Source organism: Tupaia chinensis, unplaced genomic scaffold (assembly GCF_000334495.1).
Source record: "Tupaia chinensis unplaced genomic scaffold, TupChi_1.0 Scaffold000633_1, whole genome shotgun sequence".
Classification (NCBI taxonomy): Eukaryota; Metazoa; Chordata; class Mammalia; order Scandentia; family Tupaiidae; genus Tupaia; species Tupaia belangeri.
Window position 1 is genome coordinate 383,093 of NW_006160153.1, and position 20,931 is coordinate 404,023.

Genomic DNA, 20,931 nt, shown 5'->3' on the forward strand with positions numbered 1-20,931 from the left:
TCTGTGTGTGTGTGTGTGTGTGTGTGTGTGTGTGTGTGTGTGTGTCTGGTCAAGTTAATATAAAATGAATTAATAAATAAAATAAAGTAATTAACTTTAAAAAATAATTATTTTGAATTGGTATGTTTTGTTATATTTTTCAGTCACATGAATGATTCTAAACATCAAGGCAAATGTAAAAAAAAAAAAATGTGAACTCTGATAGATTATAAACCCCATGACTGACGTCTGTAGATTCTTCCAGTTTGCATTCGGATGTCTGTCACCATGTAGTTATAGCCTGCATTGTGAGAAGGCAAATATTACCAATAAACAGATCCTACACAGTCTGAAGAAGTTATTAACACCTTAGGTTAAAGTGGGAGACCACCTAAACTTAAATCCCACCTCTGCTACTCACTTACCATGTAGTGGCACTCCTGCTCTAAACCAGCCAATGAGGACAGTAATACACAGAGATTGATTTGTGGGCCAGCCTGTGGTATAGAGGTTAAGATGTCGGGATCCCACATGGATGACTGTGGTTTGAGGCCTAGACCCAGCAGTTTCAAAAACAAACCAAGTACGTGTGAGTGTGTGCCCAAAATCCTGAAGGAAGAAAAATGGAAGAAAAGGGACTATTGCATGATCATCCCTCACAAGACTTTTTCATGTTCCCTCCCTTTATCTCTCTCTCTCTCTGTTTCTCTCCAGAAAGCACACACACCCTCTGACAAAATGTTTTTCATGAAAATGAAGAAACGAAATTAGAAAAAGAGGTTGACCTGTGAATTAATGAGTTGAATAAGTGTTGAGCAAGTGTCTGACATGTGTTGAGCACTCAGATATTATTATTATTTTCATCTGGTGGTTTGAGGGAATATAAACTACGAAGTTGAGTAAATGGAGGAAGATTTGTTACTGGATGTTTTGGGCAAGTCTATATGAGTTCTGTTTATAACAATAATGCTTCATTGTACTGAGGATTACAATGATACGTGTCCTTCCTTCCTAGCTTCCTAGATGGAAGCTCTACTTCCATCCTCCATCATTTCAGTGTTTTGTTTTGTTTTGTTTTGTTTCATATTCTCCAGGTAGTGCTGAGAATATAGGGGGAAATGACAGAATGGTTTCTCAGAGGATGGGGCTGTGAGTTTCTAAAGATGGAAAGACAGTAAGAATAACCTATGACTAGATATAAGCTCCTTTCCTTAGCTATTTATAAAACCTTGCCCATAGTTTTGCATTTCATTTTAACCCAGGGAGAAAAGCAATGTTACCTTAATGAGAATGTCACAATGTTTGAACTTAGCAAAATATTCAGGACTCAGATACTTTCATTAACCCTTGGAGTTTACAGGTGTTCTTTATTTGTTAATTTACAAGTAAATACATTGTTCCTTGAGAAATACTTAATAGGCAGCATCATTGTCTATTATCTTATTAATATCATATTCTATTTTTAATCCAAAATGCCAAAACAAAATGTAAGTACACAGAATTTATACTTGTGCCCTTAGAGTTTTGGACCCAAGATGCTGTAGTGATCTACAAGAGCTTAGTATTAAATGATGGTAAATGGCAGCAGTTTTTAACACAATCCAGGAACAATGTATGAATTTTCTTTGAAGTCTTGAACAAATGTATGTATGAAACAAGCCAATTAGAGAACAGTTTCTCAGAAACAAAAAGCCACAATGAAAGTAAGACAGTCTAGTTTCTTTTTTAATAAAGAAAGAAAGAAAGAAAGAAAGAAAGAAAGAAAGAAAGAAAGAAAAAGAAAAAGAAACTAAAAAGCATTTCTCTTTGCTCATAGAAGCCATTTATTTGTCAGTGTGAATTATGAGGAATACTAAATCCTGTTTCAAGTACATATTTGGAGCTTGTGTTAAGTTCTCCAAGGGCAGAGTTTAACCACAGCAAGAGATTACATCTTGCATTCCAATTTGCATTTATTAAAATGCAATTCTTCAAGGGATGGATGGTAAGGGTAGTATATTTCCTCTAGATCTTTCTAGTTACTCATGATTTTCATGTCACCACAAACATAGTCTGTATTTTCTGATGAAAAGAAGAATGAAAGAGGATGGGTGACTCTTAGTCAATCCATGTAACTTCTGGATCAAGATCTGTGAAATTATGAGACATGAATTTCCACAATTGACTTCATGACCTCTCTCCTCATATCTAACTTGAACATATATGTGTTACTTGATGCAGCTGTCATCGATGTGATTCTTGTTTGTTAAATAAGTGAAACAAATAGTTACAGAAAAACTAGGCAATGTAAACTATACATGTATAAGTTTCAAATACCCCATCTCTCTCTCTCTTGCTTCTTTTGTTCTCTAAAATATAATAGGGTCATATAGCTTTCATTGAGGATTTTATAAACTTTCGGGCTATCTAAAGTGTGCAAAACATTTTCAACACATGCGGTAGCAGAGCAGATGATCCAACTGGATGTGAAGAAAATAAAGATGGTGGTGATAATGGTGTTGGTGGTAGTCTTAGGTAAAATAATTACAGAATGAAGTTCTGGAAGTCAGAGTATTTTTCAACATAATATATGATAGTAAATCTAATTCCATAAATTTACATCATATGCTAGATTTGGGAAAAGGTTGTAGAAAACATTATTAATTGGGAATACTAAATTTAAAAGTTGGTTTTTAAAAATGAAATATCTTCATTCTTGCATTTGTTCCCCCATTTAACTGAAACAATTATGGTACTAAACTATAATTTTAATTCTCCCTTAGAGTGTTCAAGTCAGTTCCTCTGGGCCATCTTTGTGATAACTGTATTAGGTTTCTAATTTGCTTATATCTTCCCACTCTCCTCCCTGCCATTATTCCACGTCAGTCCACAGTCTCCCTTGCCTGGGTAATAACAGTCCCTAAATGTCCTTCTTGATAATTTTCCCACCTCCATCAGGACCATTGTACAAAGTCTGATTTTGCTGAAATGCTATTCTGACAAGGATGCTTCCTGGATCAAGACAGTTCAGTGGTTCTTGGCCAGCATGATAAATATTTATGGAATGAATGATAGTGTGAGTAAATAAGAGAACATAAGCATAAATGAATGGCATAGTACCTTGAGGTTAAAGTTCATCAATATCTGCAGCTGAATATGGCCACAGAGAAAATCATGGAGGACAACATAGATGTGAGTAAAGTAAATGAAACTGTGGTTTAATCATACCTGTAAACCAGGATGTACTAGTTGAAGTTTAATCTACAGAAATTCTGAACTAGGACAATGTTCAATAGGAAACATTGCAAAAATATATGTTTTTAAAAGCACAAATTAAGCTAAGCTAGCTGGTGACGTGGTGATTAAAGCAGCTGAATCCCACATGGCCAACTAAGCAGTTTGAGTTCCAGCTCTAGCAGCTTGAAAAACATGCCAGGCATATGTGAGTGCATGCCAGAAGTTCCAAGAAGAGAATGGAGGAGAAGGGATTGTAGGATGGTCACCCCCAACACACCCCACCCTAGGGTGCTTCTTACTTTCTCTCTCTTTCTCTCTATTTCTCTGTCTGTCTCTGTCAAGCACATGTGTCTCATAGCAAATTAAAAAAAAAAAAAAAAAAAGAGCATAGATTAAGAGTTGGATTTAAGCATATTTAAACTACCTGAACCTGTTCTTGGCAAATCTTTTCACTTTTATGTATTTCATTTCTGCCTACACAAAGATAAACAGTCCAAGCACGCAGCCTGTTGACAGTTTTTTAACTAGGACACATGACCGATACATGTTCAAGTAAAACCTATGTAAAAGTTTTGTTTCTAGATGAGAAAACAGACTCTCTCATCCCATAGCCACTTACTCAGTTTTTTTCAAAAAGTGTTGTTGCAGTTATTTCCATTACCATTCTACGAAAAAATATATTTTCAAGGGCAAGGAAACATTTTTGTGGGTGAACATATTTACGCTTTAAAATCACAATATTATAGTCACTGATAACTCCTGTGGGATTTGCATGAATGTGTAAGTGATGAAACGGTCAAATACCTCAATTCCCATGGCTTGATAATTGAGGATCTTACTGTCCTAGTTAACCATTATCTATAGAGAGATGCTGTGGGTTTCCTCACACTCAAAAATTAGTCCTAGCTATTGGCATTTGAGGGAACACAAGTAAAAGAGAACAAACTCTTTTTTTTTTTTTTTTTTTGAGAGGTTTTCGCTGAAGGGCGTGTGCGCTCACCAGAAAGACAGAGACATAGAGACAGAAAGCGAGAAATCACCCCCCAGGGGGGATGGCCACACTGCAATCCCTTCTCCTTCTCCTCCATTCTCCTCTCGGGTTCTTGGGCACGCACGCACATGCGCCCGGCGTGAGTTCTAAGCCACTGGGTCCAGGACGCAAACCGCGGTCGACTACGTGGGAATCCAGCGACATAGCCATTACGCTAACTGCTGGTTCCCAAAGAGAACAAACTCTTAAAACAGATATGGTTATCACAATGTTATCTTTGGGGCTTCTCTTTGGCCATAGAACAATTGTTGTAACTTTTAGGTTGAGCAGTGAATTAATGTTGTTCTACTAAGATCTTGCCTGTGATTCATTGGCAGATCCAACATAAGGCCATGACATCCCAATATGTTGAAAAAGCTAACTTTCAGTTTTATGAGTGTCCAGCTCTATTTTAGAATAATACCTAAGAACAAGGAGATATTTATTCATTGACATCAAGAAAGAGACAAGAGTTGGAGTATCTCTTTACACTTTAAAGTTCCTATTTCCTAATTAGTTGTTTTTGCCCTTAAAAATATCATGACCACATTGACAGAGGATCATAAAACGAGTATGGACTGGGGAGAAAAGTAAACAAACCTCTTAAAATGCCCTTTGCAACGACTGGCAGCGAAGTCAATCTCCTCAGCCATTTAATGTCTTCCCAGCTGATAGAAGGGTCTATTGCTTTAGCCACATAGGCAGCAAGACCACTGTTGTCCCCAAAATTTTCCTTAGGCGAAAACGCTAAATCATTGGTTTCAAAATTTTTCATCCTGAAATAAAGAGATACATAAAATGAGAAACTGTCTTGTGTTTAGGGTATCTTCACAACGATTCCTTCAATGAAAAAAGAAAAGGTTACCCTATTCAAATCAATTGCCTGTTTACTCCTCAAACATCTATAGGTTGGTTGCATGTGTCTGTTCCATGTTTTGATGAGGACCCTAGGCCAAATGTGACAGTCTGGTGGTCCTAGTTGGTCACATAAAGTGTATTTCACAGCTTAGGCTGTGGTTATACAAATAAATCAGTTTCAAGGAAAAATGTACAACCACATTCGAAGATCTTTCTTTTAAGCCAATCTGTGTTCATAGCAGGAATGCTCACACCCCTTGTCAAAATGACCTGAAACGTTAGGGAATTTTAAGTCACAGTCTCAGAGAGAACAATTACATGGAGGAGGAAAAGGTACAAGACGACTCATCTGCTGGGAAATGTTTCTCTTTTTTTTTGAGAGGTTTTTCACTATAGGGCACGTGCGCTCGCCAGACAGAGAGAGACAGAGAGACAGAAAGAGAGAAATCACCCGCCAGGGGGGATGGTCACACTGCAATCCCTTCTCCTCCATTCTCCTCTAGGGATCTTGGGCACACACGCACATGTGCCCGGAGTGAGTTTTAAGCCACCGGGTCCAGGACGTGAACCGCGGTCGACTACATGGGAGTCCAGTGACATAGCCATTACACTAACTGCTGGTTCCCATGTTTCTCATTTTTCATGCTCATCACCATGAGCGCCCTAATACATAGGGCAGGGAAGTGTCTACAACGGCAACAGGCAGAAGGTGTTAACACGTTATTGCAGTTTTAACTTCCTCTAGTATTTTCTGGAAAGGCATTGGAAGGTTTCCTGAGTTCAGGTGCAATAACCAAGATGCACCTGAGATCTGAGCAAGGCGTATATAATTACAGGTCCAGTCAAGAGACCCAGGTTAGTGCCAAAATGCTGCCATCAGCCGATTGTATAGTTGGGACATCTTGTTCTGTTTTCCTGCTTTTATTTTCTACATAAAATGAGAATCATAATAGAGTATTAATTTTATTTTCTAAATGTTTTTCAAAGAAAAATTGTGATGATATTGGTATATCAAAGCCCTTTTTAAATTATAAGGCCCCATGCAAATATTTTTCAGCATGACTGATCTGCATTGCAGGCTGAACATAGAATCAAGTCTATTTTGACTGTTCCCTAGACTAGAGCAAAGACTTTTTTGCCTGCACCTCTGTTCTAGCTGGGTAGATAGTTATCAGGATACACAATGGTACCATCCATGTGACTTTTCTGTCACAGTACCAAACACAGTTGGGAACTATGTTTCCTAAAAGGATGTTCTTCAGTGATGACAATGACCTGGATTCACCTTCTTCTTTTGCATATTATAAATTGTTCTGCTTGTCAATTGTTTTTTTGGGTAAAAGTATAGTCACATACTATCTCTGGCTTAGTCCTAGCTTTTTTTCACTCTGTTCTATCTCTACCACTGAATATAAACAAGACTCTGGAACCATGACTGTGAAACTCTTTATGCAAACTTACAAGTGTCCCAGTACACTAAGTAAAATTATTTTTAAAATAATCATGACTTCTTTTTTTTTAATTAAGTTTTTTTGCTATAGGGCATATGATGTACTCACTAGAGAGAAAAAGAGAAAAATAAAGAAATTGAGAAATTGCTCCCCAGTGGGAATGATCATGCCATAATCCTTTTTTCTTCATTATCCTCTAGAGATTTGAGCTTGCATGCACATGCACCCTGCATGTTTTTCATTCTACTAGGTCCAGGACTCAAACTGTAAAATAGGCTATGTGGGGCCCACCTGCCTTAACCACCACGACACTGGCTGGCCTGTGTTAGCCATTAATACAAAACTATGTTTCATGCCTTTTACACTTTGTGTAAATAACTGGTTGTGTAGGTTGTGTGGCATATGTTATTATATGAACATGAACATTCATATCCCATATAACTTGAATCAAGCCATTGGCAAAGTTTTCTTAACAAAGACTACATAGTTAGTCCTATAGTTTCATGGAATCTGTTAGTCACTAAAGATCACAGGAAATTCCAACTCAATGAGACTCATATTGATATCCATCTATCAATAATTGTTGGACTTTGGCAGGGATTTTAACTGAAATGCCTAGGCATATATTTTTTTTATCAATCATTTAGGGTTGTACATGTTACCATAGTCCTTGGTCTTCTGTGGTTAGTTACTCTAACTTGAAGTAAGCTAACCTTCTGGTCAAATAAACGTATCTTTTACATGGAGACATATTCCATTCCTTAAAAATGATGTGAAATGATGTTAAATTTCCAAACCTTTAAATATTATTAATTTTAAAAAGTCCAGTCTATCTATCCCATAGCAAAACCAGAAGGAAAATAAGAAAAAAAAAGAAAAAGAAAAGAAAAACATCTGTATGTGTATATATTCTGCATGGAATCCCACCCCCACCCCAAACAAGCTACGGAGTTTCAGCAAGGGTGGGGTGAAAGGGTGAAATGGATAGGAAAAAACAGAAACATGGATAAAATTATATAAATAACTGTTGTTATTCTTGGACGGTGAAATGCGGATCAACACTTGAATGAATGTTGCCTTACAGAAATTTCAGTGCACAATGAAGCCTTGTTGTTGCTCTAAAACTTTGTTCAAAGCCAAAAGCCAAGAAAAAGTTTTCAGATATCTTGACAGAGACCCACGATGGAGTGTTTTACCAATGACTCTGAAAAGAACCTCCGTGAATGCTATTTTTATTCAGATTATGATATATATATATGTATCTAAAGGCCACTTGAGGCATTATGAATATCTTATAAAGAAGAAATGCTGCTTCTTCTCTTTATCTTATTAAACAGATCAGGATTTGGAGACTTAAGCCCCAAGTAACCTTTTATTTGATGTTGACCCCTTGTGTGTATATATATATATATATATATATATATATATATATATATGTATATGTATAACATAAAAGGTTACTTGGGGCTTAAGTCTCCAAATCCTGATCTGTTTAATAAGATAAAGAGAAGAAGCAGCATTTCTTTTTTATAAGATATTCATGATGCCTCAAGTGGCCTTCTGATACATTTTTAATCTAATACAAAAACTGTTTTAGTTTTTGCTAAGGTAGCATCATAAAAATACAACTGGACCAGTCAGTGGTGTGATAGTTCAGGCATCTGGATCCCACATGGCCGACCCCGTGGTTCAAGTCCCAGATCTGGCAGCTTGAAAAATACATCAGGTACATGTGCATGAGTGCCCAAAATCCCAAAAGGAGGGAGATGGAAAGGAAGAGATTTCAGTGTGACCATTCCTCCTAGGTGGTGCTTTTTCATTTTCTCTCTCTGGCTCTCTCTCTCTCTCTTTCTCTTTCTGTCTCTTTTTGGGGAACACAAAAACATTGTAGCAAACATTTTTTTAAAAGTCACATCTACTAAAGAAAGTTCAGCATTATTAAAGTGCCAGTAGTAATGTGAACAATAATGAGTAATATATAATATTACTGATGTTATTGGTAATGTGACAGAAAACATAAAGTCACGCCTCTATATTAGGAAACCAAAACATAAATAAACAATAAATAGATGATAGATGATAGATAGATAGATAGATAGATAGATAGATAGATAGATAGATAGCAATGGCATAGTCCATGATAAAAATACAATATGAAGAGAAAGCTTGAGAGACAGGTCCCTGATCTATGCAGGGATTGGTGCACAGGCCCCCAACCCTCAGTTATGTGGTTAGAAAAACACTTATTTTGAGAGCATTACCCAGATCATTTTTTTTCTCAATGTGGCTGAGCAATTAGAGAAAAGATTCAGGGCATGTATTTTAAGTTTGAGTTCAAATTTTGGTTCAAATTCCTACTAGTTATGTTATAATGGTAAAAATCTCACATGTTGTTGTAGTACCTATTTATTTGTTGATTAAACAATTTCATTTTTGTTTTTTGGGTTTTTTTTTGGGGGGGAGGGAGGGGTGGAGAGGTTTTTGCTGTAGGATACGTGTGCTCGTCAGAAAGACAGAGAGAAACAGAAAGCAAGAAGTCACCCCCCCAGGGGGGGATGGCCACACTGCAATCCCCTCTCTTCTATTCTCCTCTCAGGATCTTGGGCACACACGCACATGGGCCCAGTGTGAGTTTAAGCCACTGGGTCTGGGATCGAACCACAGTCGACTACATGGGAGTTCAGTTACATAGCCATTACACTAACTGCTGGTCCCAATTCAACAATCTCTTATTGAACACTTACTGTATGCCAGTGTCTTAGATGTTTAAGATATACCAGAAAATAAAACAAGGCAAAAATCCCAGCCCTGGTAGCTTGAAAAACATGCTGGATATGTGTGCATGCATGCTCCAAATCTCAACAGGAGAGAGAAAAGAGGAGGATTACAGTGTGACCGCTTCCCATTGGAACATGCTTTCTCCTCATCACTCCCTCTTTCTCTCTCTCTTTTCTCTGTCACTTGTTGGTGAGTGCATGCACCCTCTTGCAATCAAAAAAAAAAAAAAAAAAACAAAACAAAAACAAAAAAAAACCCCACATACTTCTACTCATGATAAACATAATCAATTAGTACATTACAGAGTGGAATAAAATGTAAGTACTATGCAAACATTTTTTTAAAAGATCAGCAGAAAAAGGGATGTGAGCTGGCCGAGGTGCAATTTGGAATTTTAAAATGGTAACCAGGTGTGGCCTCACTGGGAAGCTACCTTGATGATAAAATTAGAAGTGTACTAAGTTATATTTGTATCTTGTTGATGCACTAGCACATTAATACAAACACGGAGGCTTAAAATGACACAGATTTATTGTATTAGAGTTCTGAAGGATAGAAGTATAAAAGGGGTCTCACATACTAAATGCAAGGTGTCAGTTAAGTCATATTCTTCTGGAGGTGCTAGGGGAGGATCCACTCCCAGGCCTTTTCTAGTTTCTTGAAACCACTTGCTTTCCCTGGCTCTGGGCCACATCACTCCAACCTCTGCTTCTATCATTTCATCTTACTGGGCTAAAACAGAATAATCTCCCCATATCGAAGTCCTTAATGTAATCACATCTGCAAAGCCCATTTTTCTATATAAAGTAATAGCTTCCACGGATGAGGAGATGGACACCTTTGGCCTACCACACTTAACCAATGTTAGTGTTTTTCTACCCAAAGCATTCAGAGGCACATATCAGGTCATGTATCAAGTCTTCCACCAAGGTCTCTCATCCCTTCCCCTCCCCCTGTTTGCCTTGCTCATGTGCCTCTATTCTGATCCCTACTATTCATTTTTATGTGGTCTCCCAAAACGGAGACATGTAGATCCATCCATAACATCAATACGTAAAGGAAATATGTACGTTAATTATGCCTTGACTTGGGAAAAGCATGTTATAGGCATTAGGAACAGTCAGTGCTAAGGCTCAGGATGCTCAAGATTGACTGGCATATTGAAGGAGCAGCAAGAAGACAAAGTGGCTGGGAAGAATGATTGGGGATCTGAGTGTTAGGTGATGAGGCAGAGAAGTAATGGGATCTAGAAGGCCACTTTTATCCTATGAAACCTGGGAAGACAGTGGTGGTCTGATATACTTTATTGTGATCTATACTGGCTGTGATTAATAAAGTACTTCTAGGCTTAAGATCACACATCACTGGGCAAATCGTAGAAAGGGCAGATATTATGATTTTCCTTGATCTTAATCAATGATTGGAAATTGCTGTTCTCTCTAAACTACCTCAGCATTGCATTGAAGAGCCAAATCTTAACCCAAGGGAAGAGAACCTTCTCCTTGGAGCTATCAGGGGAAAAACATCCCCTTGCCTCCAAGCCCAAGGAGTCAGTCTGGCAAACTGGTTTCATTCTTTGCTTCTTCTGAGCAGATGAAAATTCCCCTTACTCCCTGTCAGTTTAGGGGAACTCTGTGTGTGTACGCGCGCACACACACACACAAACACACACACACACACACACATGTTTTGCACATAGACCAAGCAGAGACTACCAAACCCTTGAACTCTTGCTGGACCCAGACACCAGGAGTTGGGTCCACCCCACCCCAACTCAGCCAGGGGAAGTAGCTGGGGCTGGATGGAGTCATTGCTTTACAGACTCATTCTCCTCTGGATTTCCTGCCTCCCTTGCCTGCCAAACCTCACTTATGAAAAGCCAAGCTTCACTTTCTATGAGTCAGGTCAGTTGTGGAAAGAAACCGATTTCATATCATGCTGTAACAGATGAGCTTTTTTGTTGTATGCAGCCTGGAGCGGAAGCCTGGACCTCCCATTAGTGTACTCCATCTTTGAAGTCTGAAAGTGGGGCCGCAGAGGAGCTGACCAGAGGTGCTTGCCTGCCCTGAAGTCCACTAGGACAAACAACCCCAGTGTGCACACTGGGGGCCTGGGGTGCACCTAGTCATGGGGTGTTCCCTATAACCTGGATGTGTTGCTCATTATTTGATCATCTTCAGACTGGAGATGTGACAAGCTGCAAAGCCGCAGCCACGCCTGTGCACATGGACAGCTGAAAGGGGTCTTTGTTTCATGGCCCTTCACGTCATCTGGGCAGGAGCCCAGGAGTAAAGGAATAGGGGGAAGAGCACATCGGCCTTACCACTCCTTACTGAGTGCCCGCACTCAAGGGGCAAGAGGTACCAGTCAGAACTAATGACCCCGCGCTCTCTCCGATCTAAGCAGATGCTTCTGTGAGACGAATTTTGTTCTCCAAAGCAAGAAAGTGTTTCTTGAACTGCACAAATAAACCAACAAGACACCCCACTATATTATTTATCATTGTTGTTGTTGTTGGCAATAGTAGTATTAAGAAGACAAGGGCATAGCAAATTCCTGTATTAAATGACCAAGGGCAAATGAGGAATTTTCCCATTAAAAGGTTAGATATTAGGAAACAAATTAATCTAGGAAGCCGAAAATAATGCTATGAGTAAGGTAGTCACCACAGAGTAGTAATAGTAAATGCAGATCTCATACAAGGGTGGTTGGAAGTCATCTGCTTTCTGGTGAATTCGGCGAGGTATATGACTATGTCAGGGGCTATTATTTTTGTCTTTTTGAAAGACAAGGTTTGGGGGAAGCTGCCTCCAGGACACATGGAACAGCTTTATTGAAGATCTGCCAGATAGAGTACCTCTCATGGGCCCATGGCTGGAACCACATGAGAAATAATATCCCAAGACTGCCTGGAAGTGCCACAGAAGTGACAGTGCACAGTTATCATGGCTCAACAGAAGATTTTACACACAGCGGTTTGTACTCACACGGATGAACACGCAGCGCCACATGGCAACTATGTGGCCCTTAGACAAGACTGTATACAGACTTCCATTGTGGTTGAGATACACCAGGCTCCCATGAGAGGCCTCCTACAATTGTTTTGTCTACATATAATAATGCTGATACCATCTTGAATCTTTTACATTTTGAATTGTTTAGATGAGTAAACAGAGCATGTTTGCATGTGGTTTCTTTCATCTACATTCTTTTCTTCAATCTTCCTAGCCCTACTCATTCCAAATACAGTTAAATGTAGACAGAGTGAGCAATGGCCTATGTGGAATGAGATTCACCCTCCCAGAAAGGCAAAATATAAACAAAACCAAAAATTGTCTCATGTACTCTGATGGCTGCTTTGGAATTTCATCATCAAAATGTCCTCTATTAAAATGAAGGTTTTTAATCTCTGTTCAAATACTTATCACTCTGAGAGCTATCATGCATCAGTGAAATACTGGCATGAGATGCCAGCAGGTGACAGAGTGGTTAAGGTGGATTCCTACATGGTAGACCACAGTTCAAGTCCTGGAACCAGTGGCTTAAAACTCACGCCAGGCATGTGTGTATATACACTCAAGTTCCCAAGAGAAGAATGGAAGAGAAAGGATTTCAGTGTATCTTATATAGCACAGGGAGGCTGGAGTCTTTCTTCATAAATACAATGAGCTTCTAAATTTGATTCAAGATAATTCTAATCCTAAAATGCAACAAGTCAAAAGGTAACAATTCGCTGCTAACAGGTGGAATGACCTGATAAAACCGTAATGGCTCAATTTTAGGTTATTAATACATTGTTTATGTCAGGATACATGAGCGAGTGATTGAATGACTCCTGATCCATGGGTGGACCATAATAAAAGCATACTACTGTTGGATGAACCAGTGAAGATGAGAGAGCCAAGATGTGGCATTGTTTGTCTATATGCTTCCCTTTCTTCAATCTTCCCTTTCTTCAATTTTCCTAGCCTATTAGAAATAAAGTTTAATGGTGGCTCTTCGATTTCAACAACAACAAAAAAATAGAGTACCAGGGTCATGCTAACAAACTGCGGCCTACGCTAAATTGCAATTCCATCTTCATCTGTATTATAATTCATTCTTCTCCGAGTTCTTAATACACTCTGGTACATACATTTATTTGACTTTTACAAATACATGGACAATTTCTACCTGTTTTATAACTCAAATATTTAACACCCACGAAAGAGGTGCAATTTGCTGCAGATTATGTGAATATTTAGCAGTGATGCTAACCTCTAGAACTCAAACCCTATCATTCCTAGACAAGAAATCTTTTCAACTCTACTTTGATACCAATGTTTTTGTGAAAATCTAATTTCCCAGGGAGTCCACTTGGCGAAAGCCTTTGGAGGTGACTCACAAAAAAGTAGAGATTAGCAGACCAGCTCAGGGCCCACGTAAATCAGTTACCTGAGATGTGGTGGCAGCTTGAACCTGTTACGTACATCATCGAAGCGGTTGCCCAGGTAAGGGGTGTCCACGGTCACAAAGATGGCCTTGTAGCCCATCCGCTCGGCCCGCCGCACGAGCTGCTTCGTGACCTCCCGGTCCTTGTAGATGTATAGCTGCAGCCACCGAAGGGCCTCGGGACCAGCCTCTGCCACTTCTTCAATTGAGGAGGTGGCCCAGGAACTGAGCATCATGCCTGTCCCCAGTGACTGGCAGGCTGAGAACAAAAGAGGACAATCAAGGCAGGCCTGGCATTTCTCCCCCTCCCAATCTTACAGCCTGTAGTTCAGGAGTGAGGACCTCTACCAGAACAATTTGACAAAATGAAGTCAAATCTTGAAAAAATAAAAAAATATGTATTCCTTTCTACACTCTGTATATTGTTCCTGAGGAGGCAAATGAGTCAAATACTCAGAAATATGCTATATAGTGAAAAAAAAATAGTAAGTGAAAAAAAAAAAATGAGAACAACTTGAATGCCCAGCCCTAGGGGATTGGTTAAACAGTATTTCATACATAAAATGAAATATACACTCTCATCCAAAGTAATATGATTGTGATAGTTGATGCTATGTGTCACCGTGGCAAAGCCATGATGCCCAAATACTTGGTTAAACACATCTGGATATTGTTCCTGAGGAGGCAAATGAGTCAAATACTCAGAAATATGCTATATAGTGAAAAAAAAATAGTAAGTGAAAAAAAAAAAAATGAGAACAACTTGAATGCCCAGCCCTAGGGGATTGGTTAAACAGTATTTCATACATAAAATGAAATATACACTCTCATCCAAAGTAATATGATTGTGATAGTTGATGCTATGTGTCACCGTGGCAAAGCCATGATGCCCAAATACTTGGTTAAACACATCTGGATATTGTTGTAAAGGTATTTTTCAGATGAAACTAACATTTAAGTCAATAAACTTTGAGTAAAGCAGATAACCACCATAACGTGGATGGACCTCATCCAATCCATTGAGGGCCTTAAGAAAAAGACCGACATTCCCCAAAGAAGCAGAAGTGAGAATTCTGCTAGCATACTGTCTTCAGATGAGGGCCACAACATCAACTTTTTCCTAGATCTCTAGCCTCCTTGCCTACCCTACAGATATTGGGTTTACCAGCTTCCAGTTTAAGCCAGTTCCTGAAAATAAGTCTCTATGTATCTATGGGTAGATGATACAGATAAGCATATAGATGACATGACTATGTAGCTACGTATACAAATGATATGGGTATAGATGTAGACGTAAATACACTTGTATCTATCTACATCAAAAGAGAGATACATATATCCTGTTTTTTTTGTTCCCCTCGTAGACATAAAAAGATGTTCAAAATGAATAAATTATGGGGGAGGAAAAGGCTGCAAGACAATATGTAAAACATAGTTCCACCTTTGGACACCTTTGATAAATGAACCTAAGCAAGATAAATGCTACTAACGGGTGGGAGAATTGTGAGTATCAATTTTTCTTTTTTCATATTTTAATTGTACCTTTCAAAGTTTTTTAAAGACCTCGACCACTTACATGCCCTCTTAAAAATGTTCATAAAGGGCCAGATCTGTGACACAGCAGTAACACACTGCTTAAAAGAAGCTGGATCCTGTGTGGTAACTGCGGTTCAGATCTGCTGCCCGGTCAGCCTGAAACACACCAGGCATACATGTGAGTGCCAGGATGCCATAGGCTGGAAGATTGGAGGAAGAAGACTGCAGCATGACCATACTCCACAGAAGGTGCTTATCCACCCCCCACCTCATATACAGACACATTTATATACATGTGCACACACTTTATAATGAGTCAATAAATTTGTTTTAATATGTATTCTAAAATTCTAAGTAGACTCACATCCTCTTGAGCAGGGTAGTAGCAAAAAAACTAGCAAATAAATGAAAAAATTAGATCATCTAACCAACAGTCTTAGAGAGGCTACTTGAAAGAACCTGGGTGATGGGTCAGCTAGTGGCATGATGGTTAAGGTGACTGGATCCCACATAGCCAACAGCATGGTTTGAATCCTGGACCGGCATTAAAAACATGCTGGGCACATGCCCAAAATTCAGAGAGAAGAGTGAGGGACAAGGGATTGTGGCATGGCTATTCCCCCTTGGGGGTGCTTTCTCACTTTCCCTCTGTCTCTGTCTCTGCCTCTCTCCAGTGAGTGCACACACCATATAGCAAACTTAACAAAAAAAAAAAGAGAGAGAGAGAGAGATTGAGAAAGAACATGGGTTATAGGCTTCCCTCTACAAATAAATAGTAAATTAGCTTTAGTGGATGAAAAATTGAAACAGTGTTTATGTGCCACATACAAAACATGTCTTGAGATACATTATAAATATATAAAACTAATCTTACGGCTCCAGGTCATTCCATTTATCTGAGTGCTTACTACGCATCAAATAGGAGTAGACACAACTGTCCACATGACACTCAGACTACCATGATGGGAATCAAGTGACTCGCTGTTTATAAAGTTATGCCAAGGGTTCAAAGGCTTCTGTGCTTCTCAAACCTTAACAGACAGTCAACGCCTCTAGAGGACTTATGAAAACACGGATTTCCGGGTCCCACCTGTGATGTCTCTGATTCACGATGTCTGAAATGCCGCCCAAGAATCTGCCTCCCTAACCAGGTCCCAGATGCTGCGGAAGCTGCCAGGACTTGGTCACACTTTGACATTTAAATAATGGCATAGCAAAAGTCTAACTTCAAATAGTAATGCAAATTGGGGTTTTGAGAAATTGTACTTCTGCTATCCATTTGAACGTGATTGCTATTCGTGTTCTCCAAGATACAGATGCAGAAAATCTGAGCTGGAACTCATTGCCTATGGGTCACTAATCTCTCCCCCCAGGAGTTCTTTGGAGACTTTCTGTCATAGGGACTCATGATTTGCAAAATATTATTAAAAAAAAAAAAAAAAACACAATCCACAATTTTATTAAGTAATAATACAGGTGAGCATCTGGATCATTGTCTGATTTCATTAAGAGTTGCAAGTATGGAAAATAACTCTCGGTCGCCTCTATTATTTGGAAGGAATACCAGGGGACATTGCATGCTTGGGTCAGAATCCTTCCACCATCAATTGACCAAAAGTGAATTTATCCTAAAGAAGATGTTATACCTAAGTAAGGTCACATAGGTATAGGCAGCAAAGTGGGATGAAAACAAAGCAGGTCTGATCACTTCCTCAGGCAATCACCTTTCTAGAATTCCCAGATGCCTATATAAGCCTCCCCTGTACAAAAGACAGGTAAATGTACACCCTCAGTATTGCAGAAATATGACATCCAAACTTAGAAGACTCCGTGCCCCCTGGCACAAATGTTTCTGATTACCGTGATCCAAATTCACTTGTGATTATTTGCTCTGATAAAGGAAAATTATTGATGGACTGCATTGGTTATTTTGTGACACAGTTTTGTGTTACAATGGCCTAAGGGAGACTGAGATTTTAAGGACCATTTAGAAACACAATTTAAAAGTAGCCTATTCCACTAAAGACAGATAGGAAATTCAGTTGGTACATACCAATATGAACTTGTTAAAATATTTAAACACTGGGGACCAGCAGTTGGTATAGTGGTTATGTCACTGGGCTCCCATGTAGTCAAACGTGGTTCGAGTCCCAGACCCAATGGCTTAAACTCACACTGGGTGTGTGTGTGTGCATGCCCAAGATCCTGAGAGGAGAATGGAGGAGAAGAGATTGTGGCGTGGTCATCCCTCTGAGGGGGTGATTTCTTGCTTTCTGTCTCTCTGTTTTACTAACGAGCACACACACCCTGTAGCAAAAACTTCTCCAAAAAAAATTATTTCAAAAAATATATACATTGGGACCAGCAGTTAGCGTAATGGCTATGTCGCTGAATTCCCATGTAGCCGACTGCAATTCGAGTTCCAGACCCGGTGGCTTAAATTCATGCCGGGCACATGTGCGTGCATGGCCAAGATCCCTAGAGGAGAATGGAGGAGAAGGGATTGTGGTGTGGCCATCCCCCCTGCGGGGTGATTTCTCGCTTTCTGTCTCTCTGTCTCTCTCTGTCTTTCTGGCGAGCACACGCACTCCATAGCAAAAACCTCTCAAAAAAAAAAAAAAATCCTTAATTCAAAATCTGAAATGCTTCCAAACTCGAAACTTTTTGAGCAATCTGAAACTTTTTGAAATGATCCCCAAGTAGAAAATTTTACAGCTTACCTTATGTAATGGATCACAGTAAAAATGTTGCAAAAAATATTGCGACCAAAATATTGCATAAGTTATAAGGCATATGTATAAGCTATAAATGAAACATAGATAAATTTTATCTTTAGGCTTGAGTTCCAACCTGAAAACATCTCATGATGTATATGAAAATATTCCAAAATTCAAAAAACTTCTGAAATCCAAAACACTTCAGGTGACAAGTATTTTGGAAATGGGCTACTCAGCCTATGTATGACCTAAGAGAGAATACTTGTATCTTACAACAACACAGTATACAGGGTATGATGGGTTGAGAGTCAGACCTGGGTTATCATCTCAGCTTTGTCATCTTTCCAACCACAAAACGGTTTTAACCACAACCAATCTACACCACTGGAGATGCCACTGAGGCGATGTTTGTGAACACTATGTAATTTGGAAGCCATGCCCTTATATAAGGTTAGGGGAGAGAACACCTAATGATTCCTAGAAAAAGAAGTCCTAGACATCTTTTTCATTTTCTTTAAATTTTGCCAAGGACATAGGTTTTTAACATCATTATTCATTAATCTTCTCCACATTCAACTTTCCTCTGCATTTTTTTTTCTTTACAAGGGTTACTTTTACTTAGTATTACATTTAATGTATTTGTTATTACATAAAATTATAGTATATATTTGTCAGGCACAGTGTGATTTTTCAACACAAGAATAGAATATATATTGGTTAAATCACAATAATTCATATATCCATCATCTCCGTCATTTGTCATCATTTTGGGTTCAGAACATTCCACATTCTCTTTTTAAGTTATTCTGAGATGTACAGTAAATTCTTGTTTAATTATATTCAACCTGCTATATTTTTTAACACCAGAAATTGTTTTTGATGCTGGAGAAACTCATTCTTTTTTTCCCTTGCAAATATAGTGTCAAGTGCTCATTACCCCTATGGAGACAGCTTTCAAAGGAGAAAAGAATCTTTTTCAAACCAAGAAACTCATATACATATATGTATGTGCATATATATGTGTGTGTGTGTGTGCATGTAAATGTATACATATATATGTGTGTGTGTGTGTATATACATATGAATGTGTGTGTGTGTGTATATATATACACACACACACACATATTTATCTTGAGAGAGGGAGATTATCTGTGGAAATCATTTCTGCATTTCCAAGGTGTACACACCTTTGTAGAGCCAGGAAAGACAACAACAATAATCCAAGAGGTGCAGCAAAACATAGCTTCCTCCACCTCCATCCCCAGCCTAGGCTGTTTACAGATTTCCGTGGAGGGAATGACCAGTCAGTCTAGCAGGCTCTCAGTATGTGCATAGTCCAGCTGTTAATCATATGCCGAAAACAATTTAAAAGTTCTCAGTATACTCTTTTGTTTATCTACTCCTTCATTTACAATATAATTATAAATGTAATAATGTCATTGTTTACTATCACCCATATTCCCTCCCAAGTGGGGCATGGACTAATGGATTATATTAGTGGTTCCTATTTTACAGAATAAAAATAACCCTCAGACCTACCCATGAGAAAGCTAAATCACCTGGCCTAATGTGAGGAAAAGTTATAAGAGTCAGCAATACAGGACCAGCAGTTGGCGTAATGGCCGTGTTGCTGGACTCCCATGTAGTCGACTGCAGTTCAAGTCCCAGACCCAGTGGCTTAAACTCATGCCAGGCATGTGTGCATGTGTGCCCAAGATCCCGAAAGGAAAATGGAGAAGGGATTGTGGTGTGGCCATCCCCCGTGGGAGGTGATTTCTTGCTTTCTGTCTCTCTGTCTCTTTCTGGTGAGTGAGCACACACGCCCTATAACAAAAACCTCCCCCATCCCCCCCAAAAAGTCTGCAATAACCTGGCATAATTTAAGTGTGTTTCTGTCTTCCAAAACCTCATTCAATGGAAGGTCAACTAAATGTCCTACTCGATGGAATCTGTAGTTAACTACTGAGGTTTGCATCAGCTCATATTAGATATGATTGCAACTATCTTTCGGGATGATATAAATCCTAAACGCCAATGTACAATGATTTAAATGGGCTAGAGCAGGTAAACAGTTTTGCAAAACAGCATCAACTGGCAGTATCTCCCTATGACTGAGAGATAAAATAGTGCTTCTAAGACTGGCAGGGCTTCTATTTACATCAAGCTTTAATAAAAATTTTATTTCAGATCCAGGTAATCTAGATGTGGAAGAGTGAAGATAGGAAAGGTATTGTGTATTTTAAATTTTACAGGTCTGGTTACTAAGCCTGCCCGTCCCAGATCTTTAACTGAAAACTTCTCTGAACACACCACTTTCATTTATCTAGAGTCTGCTTTTTACTTCCTACTCATTTCCAGCAATGACCCTGAAATCAGCCAGACTCCTAGAAGTTCATAGAAGGTCTTCAGAAGGGAATGATCGTCAGGATACATTTAACAGTTTTATGTTTGAATTTTAAACTAGGCCTTGCCTGGAAGCCACTGGAACTTTCATACTAGGCTCTGTCCAGTGCTTCTCAAGCTTTGCCATGTATAGGAATCACATAGGATCTTGAGAAATTCAGATTCGGATCCAGTAGGTCTATAGTGGGGCCTGGGATCTGCATTTCTAATATGTGATGCTAATGCCGTTGCTTCCTGAACCATACTTTGAGAACAATGAGGTAGATATTTTCTTTCACAAGGCCTCTTCCGTGCTACTGAGATAGATGTGACGACCCAAGCAAAGACAGGTCCTAGTAGAAAACAGGAGGGCGATCCTGAGTACTGGGCAGTGGAGGGTGGTGGCTGGCACAGGACTTGCCAATTGCTTTGTCTCTGTTGTCACCCTCTGGAGAAGGACACAAATGCACTTGCCACATTTGCTTGTTCATTCATTTCTTTCTAGTTCTAAAGTAGAAGAATTAAACTGCACTAGAATGACAGTCCCTCGGCA

General features: G+C 39.1%; 1 protein-coding gene across 1 annotated transcript in view; it reads right to left on the reverse strand.

The window, feature by feature from the left end:
* The window catches only part of HAO1 (hydroxyacid oxidase 1), a 70,954-nt gene that overhangs the window by 23,471 nt on the left and 26,552 nt on the right, over positions 1–20,931 (reverse strand). The window contains exons 3-4 of the mRNA XM_006159499.3: positions 13,747–14,002; positions 4,826–5,001 (exon numbers count right to left, since the gene is read on the reverse strand). Of these exons, the coding sequence (XP_006159561.1) occupies positions 4,826–5,001; positions 13,747–14,002 (432 nt within the window). The remainder of the gene's footprint in view (positions 1–4,825; positions 5,002–13,746; positions 14,003–20,931) is intronic.